Source organism: Rhagoletis pomonella, unplaced genomic scaffold, assembly GCF_013731165.1.
Source record: "Rhagoletis pomonella isolate Grant_MI unplaced genomic scaffold, Rhpom_1.0 Rhpom_scaffold_00007, whole genome shotgun sequence".
Lineage (NCBI taxonomy): Eukaryota > Metazoa > Arthropoda > Insecta > Diptera > Tephritidae > Rhagoletis > Rhagoletis pomonella.
In genome coordinates, this window is record NW_023458561.1 from 9,465,620 (window position 1) to 9,488,095 (window position 22,476).

Here is a 22,476-nt window from a genome sequence, read left to right on the forward strand (position 1 = left end):
TAAAATGAAATTTGAAGACTGACAACATTCAATTCGTACGATAGTAAAAAAATGCGATTGTACATAGAGATAACTGGATTTTTATTGCTAAGTCTTTATACCTGTGTAGAATATTCTCAGAATTTTTTGTCATTCTCCGGCTTTCTGTCAGTAGTTTTATTTGAATTATTTACAACTATGGCCCGTGGAAAAGCGGTTTGTAAAGAAATCCGAAAACTTATTATTAAAAACTTTCTTTTAAACAAAAGTTATGGCGATATTGCACAGAATCTAGGCTTGGCAAAAACAACTGTCCAATATGTAATTAAACATTTTGTAAATACCGCCGCTATTGAGACACAACAGCGTGGACGAGGCAAGAAATCAAAAATAGGTGAAAGGGAAATTCGCGCATTGGATGCCATAATAAAGGCAAATAGGCGTACTTCAGTGAGAAACTTAGCGAAAATGTGGTCAGTGAGAATCGGGAAAAATGTGAGCCGTGAATGGACACGAAAACTTTGCATACAATGAAATGTAACTTTTATAAGGTGAGTTTTGTTAAAGGGTATATCAGTGTGTTCAATTTAAATTTCGTAGGCAAAGAAAAAGCCACTGCTAACTGCAGCACAAAAGAAAAAACGATTAAAGTTTGGAAGAGAGAAGGAGTTGTGGGTACAGCGGCAGTGGGACTCAGTCATATTTAGTGACGAATCGACATTCCAAGTGTTCACGGGTGAAAGCAAAAGCAAGGTAATGAGAAAATCAAACGAAGCATTTCGTGCCGACTGCTTGAATAGGCAAGTGAAGTTCCCAGTAAGTTTAATGATTTGGGGATGCATGCCATCAAAAAGAGTGGGGCAGCTCCATTTTATCAATGGAACCGTTAATGCATGCAAGTACATTGAAATTTTGCAAAACAATCTGCTGCCTTCCATACCAAATATCGTAAACCTAAATGAATTCATTTTTCAACAAGATGGCGCTCCTTGCCACACTGCCAAAATAACAATAAATTGGTTGAGCAGTAATAACATTAATACTCTTGTGTGGCCTTCTTCGAGCCCGGATTTAAATCCGATCGAGTCGCTATGGGGAGTCATGAAAAAAAAGTTGCGAGTTGATCCCCAGAGGACGATACCGACTTTAAAGCAAAAAAATACAGGAAATTTGGGACACCATAACTCCAGAAGAGTGTGAGAAACTAGTAAGGACGATGTCAAAAAGGATGAAAGATGTTATTAAGGCAAAAGGAGACGTCACAAAGTATTAAAGAAAATATTTTTTACTATCGTACGAATTGAATGTTGTCAGTCTTCAAATTTCATTTTATAAGAGTGTTGAAAGATCTCGCTGTTTGCGTTGTTGTTTTTGTACTTCTTTATTTTTTTGCTGTTGATTCTAAGGCCCACATTCCAAGCTTTGGGAAGATAAAAAACTTTGTATCAAAAACTTTAATTTAGTAATATAAATAAAAGTTTCAAGTGAAATTATTAAAAAAATTGCTAAAGTACGAACTGATTGTGGTCTGGGTAGTATATAATAAAATTTCATGGGAAATATTTTCGTAGAACATTTTAAGCCATTAGCTCCCGCCTGAAAGGATAATTTTGACCCCTACTTCAAGAAATCCCGCAAAAAGCAAATTTGGAAATTTATTCTAGAAAATTATTCTCCGGAAAATTTTACTAGGGGTCTTCTCAGGCAAAAGCTTCATGCTACCAACGTAAACGCAAACATTTTTTTTTTGAATTGAGGTTGGAATAACATTTCCTTCTTGGCACAGATTTTTTGTTTCGATGCATCAGATCGAAAAACATGTATTTTTTTACATGCATCCCGAAAACAAATGGAGTGCCACACACAGTGATGGCAAATTTAGTCAGAAAGAAGAAATTTGAAGAGTTGATGTTTTGGAAACAAAGATGAAATTCGATTTTTCTGGAAAAATTCGATTTTATCCGAATTTTAGCAACACAAAGTTCGATTTCAAAGATTCACCATTTTGGAGCTAAAATTCGATTAAATTTCGAATATAGAAGCTTCGAATATCAAATTTACTAATCCCTATGCGTGATCTTGTTAGTTGGTTCATGCTCGCTCCGTCTTCGTAAACGAAATCCAAAGTTCGGATATAGTGATGATAATGCAGAAAGTTTAACTGAAGATAAAACTCAAAACAATATTCTCTGTGTTATACATATGCTGCGAACACGAACGGCAACTTTTGTTTGTTCCCTGTCATGACGGAATTATACCTGGTGAAGTAATTGGAGCGAGAAGATAGATTTTGACCATGATTCAATAACACAAGGTTATGCATTTTGTGACAGCTAAAATCTGGCACTCCTTTATCTAGATTTGTATTTTGGAAGTAGGAGAAAGGGGAAGAATGTGATCGCCTTTTGCGAAAACGGTAGTAGAAAGCAAAGTATACAATTAGAAGTAAAATATGTATTATTAATTATATGTGAATTTGCAATATATTTGGTGTTTTAATGGAAATACTAAGCAATACGTAAAATAATAGATTTTTAATTTAAGTTATTCGTCATTTCCTGGAACAAATCTAGAATACCGACCTTTCCACTATGCAAAAACGAAAAATGCCGATCAATAGAACTTTTTACGCTCATTTCAACCATGTCAAAATTATTTAGCGCAAGTAAAATATAAAGACGTTTTAGAAGGTTCCAATTAAATTCCTTGATTTTTTTTTTTTAACATTAATATCTTATGAACCGAATAACCGATTAAAAAACTAATAACGTCACCATAAAGATAATCAATTTATCTTTCAGCTGATATACATAATTGAAATTCTTTTTATATATTTAAACCAAAACCAGTAAAAAACGAACATATGTTATTTTTTCATGAAATAACATTTTTTGAAAAAAAAAACTGCATGATTAATGGTAAAGAAATTTATATTATTTAGAAGGTACAAGCTATAATCTTTAATTCGATATACATATTTTATCATGATCTACTTTTGGGTTTTAAGAATTAAGTGATAATAAAAAATATAAGTAAACAAAGCAAATAAACCTCTTATATCTTTTTTGTTTATTACCTGCGCCAAATAAATTTGGTATCGTTGAAATCAGCGTAAAAAGTTCTATCAATCGGCACTTTTGTTTATTTTATAGCTAAACGGTCGCTATTCTAGACTTGTTCCAGAAATTTACGCAAACGAAGCTGATGCCAACGAATATTTAGTATGAAGAATTTTTGGTTTTACTACTAATATAACTAGAAACTGTAGAGTGTGGAACATTCTGCACAAGTAAGGGAACCGATTTTATGCGTGGGAGCGAGAAGACTGTTTTATTACAAAACCTTTCTATTATTGAATCATGGATTTTGACACTGCCGTATTTGAAAAATTGCCTTTAAAATTTGACTATAAGGCAGCCGAATGTCAGAAAAAGCGAGAAAGCTGTTTTATTACTTACCCATTTATTGCGCCATGGTTCCATGCAAACTTTAAGGTTTTCCAGCAATGTGTTCAACATATCAAAAAGCATGCAGACAAAATTCATACAAAAGCGCTATGTCCATGCCGAGCAGTTATTAAAGACCACGCTTTCCCTATATTTTGTTTGACTTTTCATATTTGTTTAATTGTATTTTTGGAATAAACAAAGTTCTTTTTCCTTCTATCAGTAAACTGTTTTTGTTATAAATAGTACAAATAAGCAATGGGAAATAAGACAAAATTAAGCAAAACTCAGATTTTGGTATTATTTCGCATTCAAAAGTGAAATAAAGCAAATTTTGCGTTATTGCCGTTTGTGTTTTTTCTATTTTTTTTTTTTTTTTTAATTTGTGATCGAGGTGTATTATAGACGCTTTCGAAAAAGGACACGAACAGATAACTAACGTTGGCTCCAAAGCTATTTTATTTTTCAAAAAGCCCCAAAATTTGTTAGTGTCTGTTTGTATGCTTCTTTCGACTTTATCAAGATAGCACTGTGCACTTAATTTCTTGCACTCGGACCGCAATTTACCAAACATCTGGTAACAATATCGGGGTTTTTTCCGTTTTAAAAGTGACGTGAGCCTCTTTTGTTTTTTATTTTAATTATGAGCTCCTTTGAGAACCAGCTGGGATAATGATGGTTTATTTTTTGCGTAGTGGTACAAATTGCTTATAACTTCATAGAACCATTATACTTCATCATCAATGTTTGTTATTTTATAGAGATCAATCCTGTTAATTCGTATAAAGTGACAGTTCAAGGCTGCGTAATTGGCATTTCTGAAATCATAAGTGGGAGTGTTGTTTAGATTCAAATTTGCGCAAAAGTTTAACACAACGTTTATTGCAGGATGATATTTATCCTTAACCACGGCAGCCGCTACTTTGCTTGCTACAATTTCAGGGTCACTGAAGCATAAATCTAGCATCCGGGCGTTACAATTAAGGATGTTATTGCTTTGAAGCCAGCCAGAGAGATGGTACTTTTCACGCAGCAACTTCTCGCATTCTGATTGCGGCGGGCTACTATGGATGTTATAATCACCAAAAATCACTCTTCTGGAATTGGGATGTTATTTTTCTAATATATGATACGGTTGAGAGGTGGTTAATGTATATATCGATATGACTTTGAGGGGATATGTACACACATCCCACTATTAACTCACCTCCATGGCCTATAATTTTGACATACATTGGTTCTGTCGTCGTTTATGGTAACTCCACCGAAAGACTTCGATTAGTAGCAGCAAATACGCCTCCACCCCGTTCGTGAATACTAGTCAAAATATTTGTCTTTTCTGAAAATTGTATAGCAACTATCCACCACTTCACTGTCCTTGATTGAGGAGTTTACCTGGATTCTGAAATAAATACGTCACTTTGATGGGTTGAAGATGACACAAAAAATTCTTTTAATTTGGTTCGGAGTCCTCGTAACCTTCTGGTAGTAAACCAGTAAATCGTTTTTACCCTTTGTGTGTCTATTTAAAGTTTCGAAACGCAGACACTTTGACAATTCTTGGCACTCCATTTATATACTTGATTGTTTGGTTGACTTCGCCATTTCTTTTAAGCTCTTCTAGCTCTGGAGCAATGACGAGGGACCCAATAGTCCCTATAGTCAGGTTATTCCTCTTGGTATGTAATATTCCAACTGCTCTGAGTAATCTTCAGGTATATCCAACGATGCTCCACTGATACACGTATGGTAATACCGCTGAGGGCCAGAACCACGTGCAAAAGTTTATGCTATGCTTACGTCTTCAATTCTTTATTTCTTATAAAATGTTATATCGTTTTTTAAAAGGTATATTGTGATTTTTTTGGTTGGTCTGCAGGGAACTAAGTCCTCGTATCGCCTGGTTATTCCTCCAATTTAATAATTTTTATAAATATTCGTCAGAATTATATTTGTTAAAATGTAATATTATACAATTTTAGATAAAATTTATTTCTTTAAAAAAGTTCATTATTTCATTTCTTGGAACAGTTATGTTAAAGAATTTTTATTTCACAGTTAATAACGTGTATTACTTTACATATTAATTGTATTTTATAGATGTTTATTCAAGCTTAAAATTAATGAAACGACTTCATTTTTTATAATTATTTCAATCTAAATCTTTTTTAAATTTTAGTTTCTATTGCGAATTACGATTACTCGAACCTCATGGCCGAGGAGCCATTTTGCGACTGGCGACGCTCAGCATTTAGATTTCTTAGGTGGTTTTGTTGTATTCGAGTCAGGTCCGGCTTAAAGTGAATTTTCCTATAATTACTATCGACAATTTTTATTTTTGTTAGACGACGCGCGTGTGCTTCCGATGGTGTGGAGATCAGGAGTGGGCGAGTTTTACCAGTTTGTGGGCGACCAATTCTGCGTAATTTGAGTTGGGGAAGAATTTCAGCTAATTCGGGTGGCCAAGCTTTGGCTATTTATTCGCGATCCTCTTGCAGACGCTCGATTCCTCCCACTTTTTTGGCTCGGGAATATTAAAAACGACCACATTTTTTCGCGTCTTTTTCTTTCGGAAGTATCCGCAACGATGTCCTCTATGTATTGTTGCTTGCCATGATCAGAGTCCATTAACTTGGACTCCACTGTACTAACCCTCTTCCAGTTGAGCACATTGCTGTGACGTGTTCGCGCTCTGATTGACAATAACCTCAAGCTCAGATCTGATAGCTTCTAAACTATTTTCAATATTATGGGCTGTTTTTGCTTTCGCGTAAAAGCACATTTAGCTCTAAATGTACATCTATCCATACAAAATTCGTTTCCTAAATGCAACTCCATTTCTGCATCGAACTTCACTTGTGCCTGGAATGTGGATTCTACTAGAATTGGTGGCAGCCATCATTTTCCGGTAATAATTGAAACAAGCAATTGTAAAGTCAAAACTAATAACTGCGAAAAATAAGCTCCTAAAATCCTTAGAGACTTTAGAATGTGACTCAAGTCTTCAAGAGTTTGAACACAAAATTCAAGAAGAAATCAAAAATGCCACCTTTGCGGTAAAGGAAGGCAAAACACCTAAATCATGGTGGAACAGCCACCTTGACAAACTACAGATTCCTGAGAATAGCTAATCAAAGAGCTAAAAGAGTACCATCCGAGAAAACTTTGAAATTCTCATATCGCAAAGAAAAATATAGAAAAAAAGAGGTCAAAAAAGCGAAAAATAAAATTTTTACGAAAAAATTGAAGAACTTAATTCTGGTATAAGTAAGAAGGGCTGACGCTTTGTCAAAGCGCTGAGAGGCGATTACAGCCAGGATCATGTAAGAATGTGGAACAATGACAACTAGCAACTCTTCTTGAACTCCTTGAAGGATCAGGTCCCGACACAAACCATACAACTTACTCTAAACAACCCTACAGAACCTTTCTCTAACTTGGCACTAACCTTCGAAGAAACCAAAGACACCATTCTTAGGAAAAAAAAGGAGTCAGCGGCAGGGGTAGACCGAATATCCTACAATATGCTCAGACGTTTGCCTGATATTACTCTTAATAACCTAAAGACTTCTTTAAATGATATTTTCATTACTAACAAAATCCCCGATCAGTGGAGAATAATGAAAGTTGTACCCATCCCGAAGAAAGACAAAGAAAAATGATTTCCAAAATTTTCGACCAATAGCCTTATTTTCAGTACTGTTAAAAGTAAATAATTCTTGTGTAAAAGACAGCCTAATTCTAATTCTTGTGTAAAAGACAAACCAATTTCTAGAAAACAACAGCCATCTTCCAACTACAACATATGCCTATAGGACCAAGTAATTTTTAGAAAAAAAGCGACTTCAACTCTCATATAAAAAAAAATATATATATATATATATATCTCATGATCCACTGATCTTAACCACCTCTGAGACACTACCTTTCCGATGCAAAAAGAATTATCGAAATCGGTTGACGTGGTCCAAAGTTATGCGGTAACATACTTAAAAAAAAAAAAAATAAATAAATATTCCGACGAACTGATAACCTCCTCCTTTTTTGGAAGTTGGTTAAAAACAAATCAGCTGCAACGTGTCTAAATCAGTTTACCATTTATCCGTACTAAAAAAAACGCAAAAAATACATCATTTTATGCACGACAGATATTTTGAACGCGTACAACTGCGTTGACATCAATGTCTTAAAAACGCAACTTCTAAATCTTAACATTGAACAATTGTATATCGATTGGATAACAAACTTCCTTGCCTTTAGAATTCTCAACATAGGAAGTAACACCATTGAAATTCACAACGGCCTGCCTCAGGGCAGCTGTCTCTCTCCCACCTGGTTCAATATCTACACGGCGATCCTACATGAGCTACATGGTCTGGTTTTTAGATTAATAACCATGAGTGGCATAACCAGGATTTTAAACACTGGAAAAGTTACGTGGAATTTTTCAAATATAAAATAAATTCAAATAGAATAAACTGAAAATATATTACAACCAATTTAAATAAAATAAGGTTCATTGCCTGGTACCAACGGCTTTTGCAAATTCAAAAGGACCCTACTGTTTACTTCCTCGCCAGTGCGTTGCCACTTTTTCAAATCACTTTATTTCATGAATTCGCGAACCATGCATAAACGGGACCATTTTTGAATTCATGAGATGAAGAATTCATGAATTCTGTCGCATAAACGTAGTATAAGATACTCTTTCCCATAAGTATGACCAACCAAAAGCCTATTAACTAACTTGATATAAGAACTCATATTAAGATTTTTAGAAACAAACCACTGTTTCTCACAAACCCTACCCCCATTAGCAAAAAACGTCTTACCCTTAACCAGACACAAGTCATTAAAAATCCTACTCCAATCATTCCAAATTAAACTATTACTACGTTTATGCGTAGGCTAATTCACGAATTCATTTCATGAATTTTGGTTAAAATTGGCTGCATGAACACCATTTCATGAATCCAATTATACCCGAAAGCTAACCATGAATTCGGCATAATTTCATGAAATCGTGAAGTGCAAGTCCGGCAACGTCACGTTTCACAAACAGCTGTTTACTAGGGTTATGATGTTTTTAGATTAAAAAGCATGAGTGGCATAGCCAGGATTTAAAACACTGGAAAAGTTGTGTAGAGTTATTCAAATATAAAATAAATTCAAATAGAATAAACTGAAAATGTATTAAAACCAATTTAAACATAATATGGTTCAGGGCCTGGTACCTACGGCTCTTGCAAATTTAAAAGGAAGCCAAAAAAGTCACAACCCTACTTTTTAGTTTCTCGCCAGTGCGTTGCCACTTTTTCAAAGCACTTTTTTTCATGAACTCGCGAACTATGCATAAACGGGACCATTTTTGAATCCATGAAATGAAGAATTCATGAATTTTGTCGCATAAACGTAGTATGTGTGTAGTCGAGGGAACTATTTTTTTAACTCTTACATAATCAAAGGTTTTATAACTCTAAGTATTTTTATGTTTTAACACACAACCCCTCCCCCGTGGATCCGCCACTGATCTTATATTTATATTCAGATAAATTCCTGTTAATAATTACTTTTGAATTTTGAGATTTGACATACCATCACTAAAATGTAAATATCTAAGCCAATTGGTTAGACTTGGTTATCGAACTTACCCTCTGCATTTGTGAAGGTGTAAAGAATAATATGCAAGTGGTTTTATAACGGCCTTCGGCGGCCTTTACTTTTCCTACTTTTTAATTTTTTTTTTTTTAAATTAATCAAAACGACGATTTTTCAGAATAAATTTGCTTATACCAATGTGGACATAAATTGCGTTATGACCTCTGAATCTATAGCGGAATAAGTGTAATTTTTTGTTTATAAAGTCAATTTGCAGTTATGCAAATATTTGTGAGTGCAATTAGCAATCTTTTAAGTTAAATTTCAGCTTTTAAAATAGAGTTTTCAAATAGGCGGCGTTGACTTACCTTTTTTAGTTTGTTTTCATATGTTAATGCTTTAATAAATGCAATTTCTATTTGAATGTATTGTCAGGAATTTATTTCAAGTACTATTAAGTATTTTAAAAACAAAAAAATTTTGACTTTCGTCCAGCTAGATCTGCTATCCGAACCACTGTGCGGCCCCCCTTCCCCTCTCCCGCCGTGCTGTAACGCAGGTAGATTTATTTTTCGTATACGTTGAAATAAAATTTTTATATATTTTACATATCGAGGACTTATATTCAATAATACCCTCTATCTGCATATCTGATATAAAAATCCACCTAAGATTTAACTGTCATCGGTGATATTAATGCTACCTTATATAACGCTTGACAGAAGAATTTACACTGTTATAAATTGGAAATCAAAAGTAATATATCAGTGATGACAGGTAATAAGTGCCAGATGGTTTCTAAAATCACAAACTAGTTTTTGTGCAAATTGCAGATAGAGGGTATTAATGAATTTATATTTGTAAGTTATTGGAAGATTTCTGCTGTGTTTTGGCAACAACTTGTCTGCAGTAAGAAAGCATATAATTTGTGTTTCAAAAGTGTGTGAAAACCAAAAACCAATCAATTAACTTACATGATCTCGGTTACGGTATTCAATCACACAGGTCTGCAAAAAAAATGGGTTCGGAATGTTCTATAAAAGTGTAGTGTCATTTCCGAAGTAATTTTTTGCGTAGAATCCGAATCCGGGGTTTAAATTGCTCTATCACGTCAGAACTTTGAGATATCCTAACCTAAAAGTGCAAAAAACGCTGTTTTTGCCCATTTTTGAGGTTATGTAGCTACGAAGATTTTGCTCTTCATAAAAAAGTAGACGTGGTATTTTAAAGTATAAGTCTTCCTCTTTTAAATGCCCTACACTTTCCTAGAACAAAACGTTGTTGACCTGTGTAATCAATAATTGTTTATACTCGCATTTTGGCACATTGGCTTGTTGAATGTGTCATCTAATAAATAATGCCGTCGTTCTCCTTAGCTGCTTTTAAATGATGTCACAAATTGCTGGCGGAGACATGAATAGAGGTAAGAACATTCCTTTTCTGTAATTGTTTCTTTATAAAAAGGTTGGTTTCTTTTTCTTTTTGTTTATAGTAAAATTTATTGATTTTCAATATTTTGAGGAAAATTGTGGATTCTGATGCATTTCATTTCATTTATTGAGTCTATGATTATATAAACCTTACAGACTAGATTCACAAGTTTAACTTAACTAAAAATGTATAACTAAGAATATAGGGATTCAATCATTGAGCCAAAACGAGATCTCGGGATCTCGGCTACTAAATATTCGATTGAATTCAATGAGAGCTCTAGCAATGGGATCAAAATAATGGTAATTGGCTTTGATTAGCTTGACATGAAACGGATAGTGAAAGCGTAGTATTCGTTGCGGAACATTGAAGCTTATCAGCTCAAGTAGCTCCGGGCAATCAATAAGACCAGAAATGATATCGTAAACAAACATCAGCGAATGAATGGATCTTCTCGATTCAAGTGACTTCATCCCTATTAGCATACAGCGGGCACAATAGGGTGGCAAAGGAGCAGTGAAATTAAGTGGTTTGAGAGCAAAACGAATAAAGCTCCGCTGCACTCTTTCAATTCTATAGGAATGAGATGAGTAGATCGGATTCCAGATTAAGGAAGCATATTCCAATTTTGAAGTTATAGCAGCGGGGTAAGAGCGCGCTATGGCAATGTCCTCACAAAGGTATGCGGAGCTGCCGGGCATAGTAACCATGGGCGCATCTATGTTAGCTTCTGGTTGAATTGTTGAACCACAAGCAAGAACTCCTCCTATGCCTGAAGCTCTGGTTCTCAATCCAGTTAATGCAATAACAGCTTCTTCCAAGCCATTGAAAACATGCACTTTGTTAGGTCCACCACCTGTTGCGCTTGCTTCTGCCTTCGGTCGAGCTTAGGGATTATAACCCTTACTAAGTAGAATTCTCCTTTCTGTGTTGCGGGGAAGAGGGGCTTCCGCACGTCAAAGGTATACAACATTTCTTGTGCATATCACTCCGGCTACGCCGTCCACAGTATTTTTGCGCAGAACCCACGTCGAAATTTGCAAAAAAGTGCATAGTGCAAACCGAGTATTAATAAGAAAATTTGAAACATTTATCTTAAAAAATGTGAATCCTTTGATTACACGTGTATGTTAAAGTTTTTGGATTCGGGCTATGCGCTTGGACACAACAAAAGAAAATTTTTAAACACCAGCGACTTCAATTCTCATAAAAATTGATCATCAATTTCTCCACGATCCAAACACCGTATCTAAACCAAATTAGTATGGGAGCACCCTTGAGGTGCCACCTTTCTGATAAAAAGGAATTATCGAAATAAGTTCAAGTAGTCCAAAGTTATGCGGCAACATATTTACATAAAAAAAAAAAAATATTCCTCCTTGTTTGAAGTCGGTCAAGACTTGCAAAATGTCGCGTCCCTATTTATGTATATATTCGCCAGTGTATATATACATATGTTAACTGTGCTACAAATTTTGTGATGAAACGGGGCAATATTCGTTTTAAGTTTAAGTCGTTATAAAAAGGACTTTATAACTTGAAATTGGTAAGTTTTTCAACTAACATAATAAGGGTTATTTACAGCCTTAAATACAATATCGAATTTTGTGTTTCTTTTTAGGTATTTTTAAATCAAAATTTTTTGGGATCGAAAAGATTTTTTTTAGCTTTAAAATCTTATTTTGAAGATTTTTTTTAGAACAAATTAAGATTTTTAGTGAGAATTACTCTCTCAAACCTCTTAACTCCCGAGAATGTACCAAAGAAACAAAAATATATAGTTTAGGGCACTCGCGGGCGAGCAAAAAACCAGACCTGGACCAAACTTTCCCAGCAGCTTTGTGTTGTTATACACATACAAAAATTTTAGGTAATTGCTATACACAAGAGTTGCATTGAAACCAAAAGATAAACTTGAATTTATGCTGTGGGAGCTTCAAAACTTATATCGCATGAGGCGATTTTATAGGCAACTTTTAGTTGAAAGCAACAATCGCCTGGTGTGAACGGCCTTTGAACTAATCGCTTCCAATAAAGTTGGGGGGCAGCCAACTTTTGATTCAGCTAATCGCCTTTAAAATTGCCTGGAAAATCGCCTGAGGCGAACACCGTACTAGGCAACAGATAATTGCCTATCCAATATCATAAAAAAACAAGTGAATCCGCATGACATTAAAGCGCCAAAATTGAATTTAACTTTTTAGATGGTGACAACAAAACCTAAAAAAAGCTTCCAAGTGCTAGACAGAATTTATAAGCGATCCGCGTGCCAAATTTTATCTAAATCTGCCTAGCTATTTCTGAGTGAAGAGAGATGTCAGTTTTTCATGCCATCAAATTTGAAATCGAAGTTTGCCTGAAAAGCTTGGTGTTTTATTTTAACTTAATAAGAAATCTGGGCATATTTCATAAAAGTTACACGTGCGATGAAAATACCAAGTGGAGAAGGACTTGGCTTCATTTGGCATTTCCATTTGACGTCAGTTGTCACAGAAGAGAAACTACTGATGTGCTTTGTTGAACTCAGCCAAAATCGCTTATAGCGTTTTCTTTTCTCAAAATAAGTTTTGCCCTTTATTTATATGCGAACTTTTGCTTTGGGTTGCCCTGAAACCTGAGAAAATGTTGCGTTCTTCATATGAGAATGAAACAGCGATTATGCTACTCCATCAGAAGTTCATTTATAGAACTTATAAATGCGGTTAAACGTGGCAATGCAAGCATTTTTTCTACGAAATCGAAAGTATACTTACTTTCCCGTGTAAACGGACAAAGTCCTTTTTGCAGATTTGCAGAAATCACTTTCGAAAATAAAAATTGCAAGGTGTAACTGTAACTGAAATTACGCGAATCGCTTTCGAGAAATAAAATCAACTTTCTCGTGCCGCACTAGCAACTTCCATTTTAGCTGCAAGTGCTATCAAAACAATCGAGTGTTGCAGTGTGACGCGATTTTTTGCCGAATTTGTGTACGATTATAAAAATGTTGCATCACATTCAAAAATATACTTATAATTAATTTATTCTCTTGATATGAACAATTTAAATATTAAAGCATTAGACACTTAGGGACAAATTCACAGTGCGTAGTTTACTCAGAATCGGCAGTTAACTACAGATATTCAGTACAAAATAACCACTAAGGGCCGAATTCACAGTTCGTAGTTTTTTTTTATACTGAAAATCTGTAGTGAGCTGCCGCTTCTAAGTTAACTGCCACAAATCTGTAGTTAACAGCCGATTTTGACTTAACTACGCACTGTGAATTTGGCCCTTAGTGATTGTTTTGTGCGCATTTGAGCAGTTTTAACAAATTTGTCAGATCAGAAATTTTGTTATAAGCATAAAAATGTCTGGTAACATATTTCAAAGTGGACTTGTCTGCATTCACCGTGTAAACAGACAAAAAGTAGCATCGGAAAGTTTGATTTTCAGAAATAAAAACTGCTTTCGAATGTCACTTTACATGCAAGGTGTAATTGCTCCAGCAATCGCATGGAAATTCTTGAGTTTGGCAGACTTTTGAAAAGGACTTGCACTTGCCAGGTCTAACAACGACTTTATAATCTGAATTTTTCACTTGCACTTTAAGCCTTTACTTAATTTCACATATTTCTGATACGGAAATATTTTATTTTTACAAGCGTAAATTAAAAATCAGCCGTGCATCTCTCACCATCATGTTTATTTCAGTGCAGAAAAGGCAGCACTTTTTTCTAGGGATGTAGAAAAAATATCGATGCACCGGAAACATCGATGTTTGCTATTCGATGCATCGAATAAAACCGATGTTTTAGATGTATCGACTTTTGTGTGCAATGTACACTGTACATATTCAAATTATTTTGTATACTCCCAAACTCTTTGCTCTAGTAACTATTCTAAATGTGGAAATTTCACTATTTATGCACTATTAGAATATGACCCATTCCACGGTGACAGGTGTGACATTTCAACTCACATTTTAAGGCTAAATTCTTAAACTCTATATAGAATTCTTTAAAACGAGTATTTTCTAATAGGTTTCCGAGGTATACACAATGCCTAGAAAAAAATCAAAAACACTTTAATCCAAACGAGCACGCAAACCAAATTAGCTACTACTTGTATCAGAGTTTTTGTGCTAACTATGTCTTTTGCTTATGATTTTAAATAGTACATTGTATAGTTAAATAAACATTTTCAATATTTACGCCAATGTTGTTTAGCTCTATTGGAAATTATAGATTATATGTTCCAAATTCAATAGTGACGGGTGTGGCAAGTTGAGCATGAATACACAAATACACATTATTAGAAAAAATTAACTTTACTTCTCGGATTTTACGAACACATAAAATATTCTGTCACCTAAAGACGAGATAATCCTTGATCGGTCTCTTCATCTCCATTGTCTGTCTGAGTCTTTGTTAAGTACTTTATTTATTATAAATAGTATGAGGCTGTTACCTGTCAAACCGTATGAGATACTGTTTTTGTCCTGACAAGTGAAGTAATGGTTTCTTTTTATCCGTGACAGAATACCTTAAGTTTTCCCATCGCTCAAGCAATATATCTTTATGACTAGCTTTATCATCGGTGATCACAAACAGATATATAATGCATTTCAGATTAGTAGATAAGTAACGGTAGCAGTCCCTGGCCGAATTTATTAGAATTTGTCAAACTTTAAATTGTGACGGGTTGACATAGTACGGGCGTGACCAACATAATCATGCCTATTACGGTATCCGACGGATGCCATCCGCACGGATCTAATCCGATTCGCACTGTAATAACAAGCGAATGATAAGGATTAGATTCATGAGAATGGGATCCCTCGGAAACAGACTTATTTCGGTCCGACAGATACCACTCGCACGAATCTAATCCTTCGCACTCGCTTATTCGGATAGTGCGAATCTGATTAGATCCGTGCGGATGGCATCCGTTGGATACCGTAATAGGCATGAATCAGTTTTTTTTCGAAAATAAAAGCATATAAATACTTAAAAGCAATTCGCACATATTCGTCTGTCATAGCTTTACTTTCGTCAGCTTTTTTACACTACCCAAGATGTGTTTTCCTTCAAAAAATAACTATTTTGTGTATGTATTTTGTGACGGGCCTCACATTAAAAACGCTTTGCTTCAATATATAACAAAATATTCAGTAATTGACCGAAAAACTTGAAGATTACACTGTTACAACGCTGACGAATTGTTATCTCCATTTACCGTTTAAACAATGTAAAAAAGGCAATAAATAGACTGAAAATCAGTGTTGTCAATTGTGAAGAAAATTAACCTCATATGAGTCTGTAAATGGTACCAATCTAAAGTAAAAAAAAAAAATCTGATTTTGAGATAAATTTTGGAATTTTGGCTTTGGAGAGTTGTATTAAAAAAAAAAATAAAAATAAACAAACAAAAGCAAAATGGCCAAAACTGGTTAAAATGTCGGATGCCTATTATTTTCATATGACCATACATACGAATTACATAAGTATATACATATGTACATATTACTTAGATAATTAACTAACTGCTTCGAATCTATTTATTTATATATATCTATTGATTATATGTTTAATTTGAATTCAAAGTAGAAACAGTTTTTCTTTTTTCCACTTAGGATTTAACGCAGCAGCACAGTCGCTCGCGAAAACAACAACAACAAGCACAATCAGCTATGTTGATTGGTAATCATCAAGCACTACATCTGCAAGTTCTGCAAGGCACCAATTCAGCTCATGTAATCAAATACGAAATCAATATACCGCAGGATAATCAAAGTGGTTGAGCAATTAGTTGATGGCATAAAAATCGTTCGATATACCTACATACATATATATTTCACACTAACATAAGTACAGGACAAAAACGAATATATTGTATATGTGAATGGCGGCTGGGAGAAAGAGGGTTTGATTGTACGGTACTTGGTACGGTATTGTTTTCATTTGTTTAAGTTTATATCCTCTTTGTAGTTTTTAAGCTGTATTGTTTGGCTTCTTTTGTGTGCACACATTTTACAATTTCAATAAGAAATACTTATTGTTTATATTTATGTAAATAATTTGTTGGCTACATTACGATATACATTGTATTTTTAAGTCCTCAAGACAAAATTTAATCAACAACAAACTCGTTTTATTAAGCCAATCATAGAACCGAGATATACATAAGTAGTATATAATTATATGTATGTATTGTTTTGCATTGCGAGGCAATGGTTTTGGTAAATATCTCGTAACGAGTACTGATTTGTACACATTAAGTCATACACTTAAATGTAAGGATCTTCAGTTGTGGTAATCATGTTTCGATTTTTCTTACTCCTCGCCTTTGCCCTTTAATATACATACGTACATGCATACATAATATATATGTATAACGATAAGAGTGCTTAGATTGTAAATCAGAAAAGAATTTCACCTTCATACCGACATTTTATTTTAAATTAAAATGTCTGATAAATACTTAGTATATACAGTATAATGTTTAATGTAAGCATCTACTGATTACATGCAAAAAAAGGACATAAAAACAAACATAATCATGTGCTAGCATGACAAAATATAGTTGTATAATATTAGACTTACGTGCATAAGAAATAAATGAATAGTAATAACTAAATATATATATTTTAATATAATAAGCATAAAAATAAATGAAAAAATGAGAAAAAAATGATTTATATCCATATATTTCTTTGCAAATGAACATTTTTGTTTATTGTTAGCTATGGTTACACAAAAATCTCAACGTGGTACAAATACCATCGCACCAACTTTGGCGGCATTACAAAGGTTTTTTTGATTGTTACATTTAAAAAAATAACAGATGGTTTCTTCGTCAACAAAAAATGAAAGCAGAAAAAATGTCTAAGGGAAACGTCTAGAATTAGAATACAGTTGGCACGAAGTTAATAATTTTTGGAGTCTTATTGGTAGTTCATGTTCCACTCAATATATGCTGCTGCGTGGACAAAAATAGCGAATAGTCGATTTTATGTATGCGCGGAGCGAATATAGCCAGCCAGAACTCAAAGCTGCAGCCCTTCAAGACGAATTTATTCGTGCTCAAATATACATTCCATATAATACATTTGAAGTACCTTTGATAAATAACCCTTGAAATTTATTTGAAAATTAACCATATTCTCAAATGGAGATCAAATTCCCCTTTTTAAGGAAGCAGTAAATATCAAATCGTTTTCAAACGTTGGGAAAGTACCTTGATTTCAAATCATTCTCAAATGTATATCGAACCTAATTGTTTTCTGTGGTGTGTCCACATATTTTCGTGAAGCGAACATAGATTCGAACACTGACATTGAGATCATATATGAAAACTACTGCAGGAATACTATGAAATTCCCTCGTAGACACAGATCAAGGTAACTCTATTATCCTTAATCTTTCGTAACTTTTCTTACAATTTTCTTTTTAATCTAATGGCTGCGACTCCCAGGTCCTCATATCCCTCGTTATATTTTTAAAAATTCACGTATTAACTCTTTAAATATTTTGACCCCTACGCGTAAATGTTAGGCTTGGGTAGTTCTTGACCTAAATGAACTAGTTATCTCAATGAACTAGTTCGGTCTCTTCATTGAACTAAATTTGTCAGTGCTACTATTTCTTATTTTGGATCGCGATCTAAATATTCTTGCAACGAACCTATGTCGTGTATCCCCATCTTTACAGATACGTTTTAAAACACTCAGCCTCATTGCGAGAGTCGTGTCGAACGCAAGTCGTTTTTCGAGAGTTGAATCGTATCGAAAATCTCATGTTAGCGCGTAAAATTTCGACTCGACTAGTGTATTAAAACGGCAGCACTGCATAATTTTCGGCGATTTTCGTCTTCTACTTATTTCAGCACGACAGTAGACAATTCCAATGTTGTCGAGTCGCACAATTTAGCCTAATTTACGACTTGCGCAATGAGGCTGATTTTTGCATTGTTACTACTTCAGTTCTTGGCTAAGGAGTTTTTTGCGCAAATATTAAACTAACGCAGATTTTAAAATTAAACAAGCTTTCTAATTTAATGTTATAGCCCAGCAATATGTAAGTTTTTGTTTTGTATGTAGAATGTATGATAATAAAAATAATTGAACTTTGTTTAAAATAAAATTCGTCAATTAAACTAAATGAACTGAGGCCAACGAACTACAACTGAACGGTTCATTTAAAATAGCGATGGGCATAATGTACACATACGGGCAAAATGCCCAAACGTGCAAACCGCGGGCAAATGTGCAAACCGTTGGGTAGATGAGGTGAGGTAATTATGCCCCCTCAACAGAAAATTTTGCGCGAATTGCATCTGTAAGTGTGATCGGAATGAGAGAACAAGTATATGTGAGTACTCACGAATGTGAGACCCCATGGTTACCAACTTTCCTAAAAGCACCAAAACTTGAGACAAATCAAAACATCAAAAATTTTTTTCCAGTAAAATTTAATATGCATCTATACTACATTAGTGATCGGTCCAAGATATAAGTATTGTTGTATTTATCAAAAACCAAAATAAATAGTAACGCACTAATAACGATTTTAAACTTTTATAGAACCAATTGAATTTTCACTTCAATTCAATCAAGATATATAATTTATTTAAAACAATGCATTTATACACATATGTATGTACATACTTATGTGTATAAAAAGATTTTCGTATCCCGAATAAAATGAACTAAATAAGCACTGAACATGGCGGGAAAGGTATTCTAATAGTATTATATAGGTGTCGAATATTTTAAGGTATCTTCGGCTCAGCTAACATGAAAAAAACTGCATGTATGCATTCTATATATTTTTGATAATTTGAAGATTTTAATTTTTAACGATGCAAAGGGAAGTGTATGTACTATATATATATATATGAGCCCTTGATTTTGAAGTGGTATAAGTCACTTCCCAGCTCTTGCGCTTAAATGACCGGTTACTTGTAACCGAATACATCTGCAAATCGTTCTATCGTCGTAAACTAATGACAAAACCTTCTACCAATGGTTGATGAAGTTGAACGAATAACCGACGCGTTCAGATACCAGTAACCGATCATTTAAGTTCAAGAGCTGGGAAGTGACTTATACCACTTTCAAAATCAAGGGCTCATATATACTGCTGCAAATAAATGCAACGCAAAAATTTTAAATCTAATTGGTGGATTTACGTAGTCTCATAAAATTATAAGTCCGAAAGAAAAAACTTAAAAAATTACTTAGTATGTTATACGGTTAATACGCACCGAAAATACAGAAGTCACAGTTGTATTTTTTTAATGCCTTTTTCTACGCTAGACAACAACAAAATCTTTAAACAAAGCTAGTTCTCGTGTCACTTTTGTTAAAAAACTGATGGTTTTTTTATAAACATGTAGGGACCAACCCTAACACTTGTCGCAGTAGTTAAGTGGCAACATCAAAAGCCGCAGTAGACGAACAGAGCTGTTTGACATTCGTTTGTACTAACTGAAACCAATTACATTCATTCAATGTATTTTCTAGCGACGCTAACAAAGTCAGAATTTTCCGTGTATAAAGCAACTTATATTTGTTTAATTTCTAAGTTAATAAAGACATATAGAAGTAGTAATTCTATAACTGGTGACCCCTCTAAGAACATAATATGGTGAACGAAGGCGAAGATAGGTACGAAGACGCTATCACTTCTTTCCATATGGCACGGCTCTCCATCAAGCCGCCACCGTTCTTGAAGCCTGATCCACGCTTCTGGTTCGCACAGGTGGAAGCGCAGTTTGTGCGAAGGGATTACGGCCGATGAGACGAAGTACTACACAATTGTAGCTGAAATTGATTCAGCAGTTCTCACTCACGCTACCGACATAATTTCATCACCACCTGTTAGTGGCAAGTACGACGCATTAAAGCAAAGACTGATTACTGAATTCGGCGAGTCGAACGAAAAAACGCTGAAACGCTTATTTGAAGGCTGCGAATCGGGCGAGAAGAAACCTACTACTTTGCTTCGTGACATGAAAGACTTAGCAAGTCAGCGAGTTGATAAAGACGTTTTGAAATCATTGTGGCTGCGACGCTTGCCTGTGCAAGTGGAGCAGATTTTATCAACACTCGAGGGCGATATCGAAGCTTTGGCTAAGAAAGTCGATAATATCATGGAGATTTCAACAACAAATGGTAACATAGAGGTCGTCGGTGTACCCAGCGAGGATTCATCACCTGCTATTGCGGATTTGATAAGCAGGCTCGATCGCCTCGAACGTAGCAGCAATAACGGCAAGTTCAGGGAGGAACGGAGCCGCAGCAATGCAGTTTCGGGTACAACGTCATCTACCAGTTCGCGCAAGACGACAACTCAACCAGCACACGACACTTGTTGGTATCACCGCACTTTTTGTGAAAATGCAACACGATGCCGGCAGCTATGCTTTCGGTCAGAAACGTTCGGAAAACTAATCAGTCATCCGTTCAAAGCGGCTCCTGCGGAGGCTGATAATAACTGCAGCCGCCTTTATGTCCGAGATAGGACATCTTCACTAAAATTTCTTGTAGACACGGATGCGGAGATATCAGTGGTACCCAAAAGTGGTAACGACAAGCGATCGAGGGCGCCATGAAGCTGGTAGCTGCAAACAACACGCAAATTAGTACCTACGGTACTAAGCGTATGGTGTTGGACCTGGGTTTGCGGAAACAATTTTCGTGGTTGTTTCTATATTGGGTGCTGATTTTTTAAAACATTTCGAGATTCTGGTGGAGATGAAGAGTAAGGCGATCATTGATAGAACATCGAGCGTCCGATCGATTTGCCAAATCATGAAACTACCATATAGCATCATCTCATTAAGAGAGGTAAGTTTATTTCAGCAGATATTAGCGCAGTACCCCGACCTCACCAACGATTCACCCCGGGCGGACAGAACATCGACGGCCGTTCGACATTTCATTGAGACGAGAGGTGCCCCGGTGGTACAAAAAGTGCGCCGACTCTCCCCCGAGAAGCTCGCAGTTGCAAAAGAGGAATTCGAGTATTTATTAGAACGAGGAATTTGCCAACGCTCGAAAAGCCAATGGGCTAGTCCCCTGCATATGGTGCAGAAAGCGAATGGAAAGTGGCGGCCTTGCGGTGATTATAGGCGGTTGAATGCGAAGACCTTGCCAGATTATTATCCGGTCTGCCATATTCAAGATTTCGGACGGAAAAACTATTTTTTCAGTAATTGATTGTAAAATGGCTTACCACCAAATCCCTGTACACCCAGCAGACGTTCCGAAAACCGCCATCCTCACCCCGCTCGGCTTGTTCGAGTTCAGGTATATGACGTTCGCAGCACAGACGTTCCAGCGTTTCATTGATGAAACAGTAATGGGATTGCCGTTCGCCTTCCCCTACCTCGATGATGTCCTCGTCGCCTCCACGTCACCGGAGGAGCACGCGACACATCTCCGTCAGCTTTTTGATCGCTACCGAGAAAAGGGCTTAATTATCAACAGTGAGAAATGAAAACTCGGCCGGGAGGAGGTAGAGTTTCTGGGCCATCTAGTCTCATGCAAAGGCATTAAACCACTGCCTCAGAAAGTAAGGGACATCATAGCATTAAAGAAACCGAAGGAAGTACATGAGCTGAGGAGATTTCTAGGGGCCGTCAACTTTTACAGACTTTTTTACCGCCATCGAAGCGCCACTTCAGCGACTCATGGGCCCTTGCAAGAAACACGACAGGACAGTTATTGCCTGGACAGTAGAGGCGACGGAGGCTTTTGAAAATCTGTGCGGCATTTCCGTTATTTTTTGGAAGGAACGATTTTCACAATACTTACAGATCATAAGCCGCTCACGCATGCTCTCGATCAAAAGTGGGAAAAACTATCCCCACGGCAAACTCGCCAATTGAATTTTATTAGCAAGTTTTCGTCCGATATACAGCACATCAGCGGAGCTGAGAACCTCGTCGCCGACATCTTATCAAGAATCGAAATGTTTTCGCTACCATCGCCGATAGACTTGCAGCAGCTGCACGAAGAGCAGAATAGAAGCGACGA

General features: G+C 35.6%; 2 protein-coding genes across 5 annotated transcripts in view; both read left to right on the forward strand.

The window, feature by feature from the left end:
* LOC118742292 (gastrula zinc finger protein XlCGF57.1) overlaps positions 1-16,963 on the forward strand; it is an 88,734-nt gene extending 71,771 nt beyond the window's left edge. For 2 of the 4 annotated variants that reach the window (XM_036474256.1, XM_036474260.1), the window contains one exon: positions 16,069-16,963. The gene's annotated coding sequence lies outside the window, so the exon portion shown is untranslated. Of the gene's footprint in view, positions 1-16,042 lie in introns of all 4 variants that reach the window. The other 2 variants (XM_036474259.1, XM_036474258.1) reach the window with 2 other exon arrangements.
* Positions 16,964-20,080: 3,117 nt separating this feature from the next.
* On the forward strand, positions 20,081-21,050 carry LOC118743588. The gene is made up of 2 exons (XM_036476351.1): positions 20,081-20,103; positions 20,198-21,050. The coding sequence occupies exons 1-2, from the start codon at positions 20,081-20,083 to the stop codon at positions 21,048-21,050; spliced, it is 876 nt and encodes a 291-aa protein (XP_036332244.1).
* Positions 21,051-22,476: the final 1,426 nt, after the last annotated feature.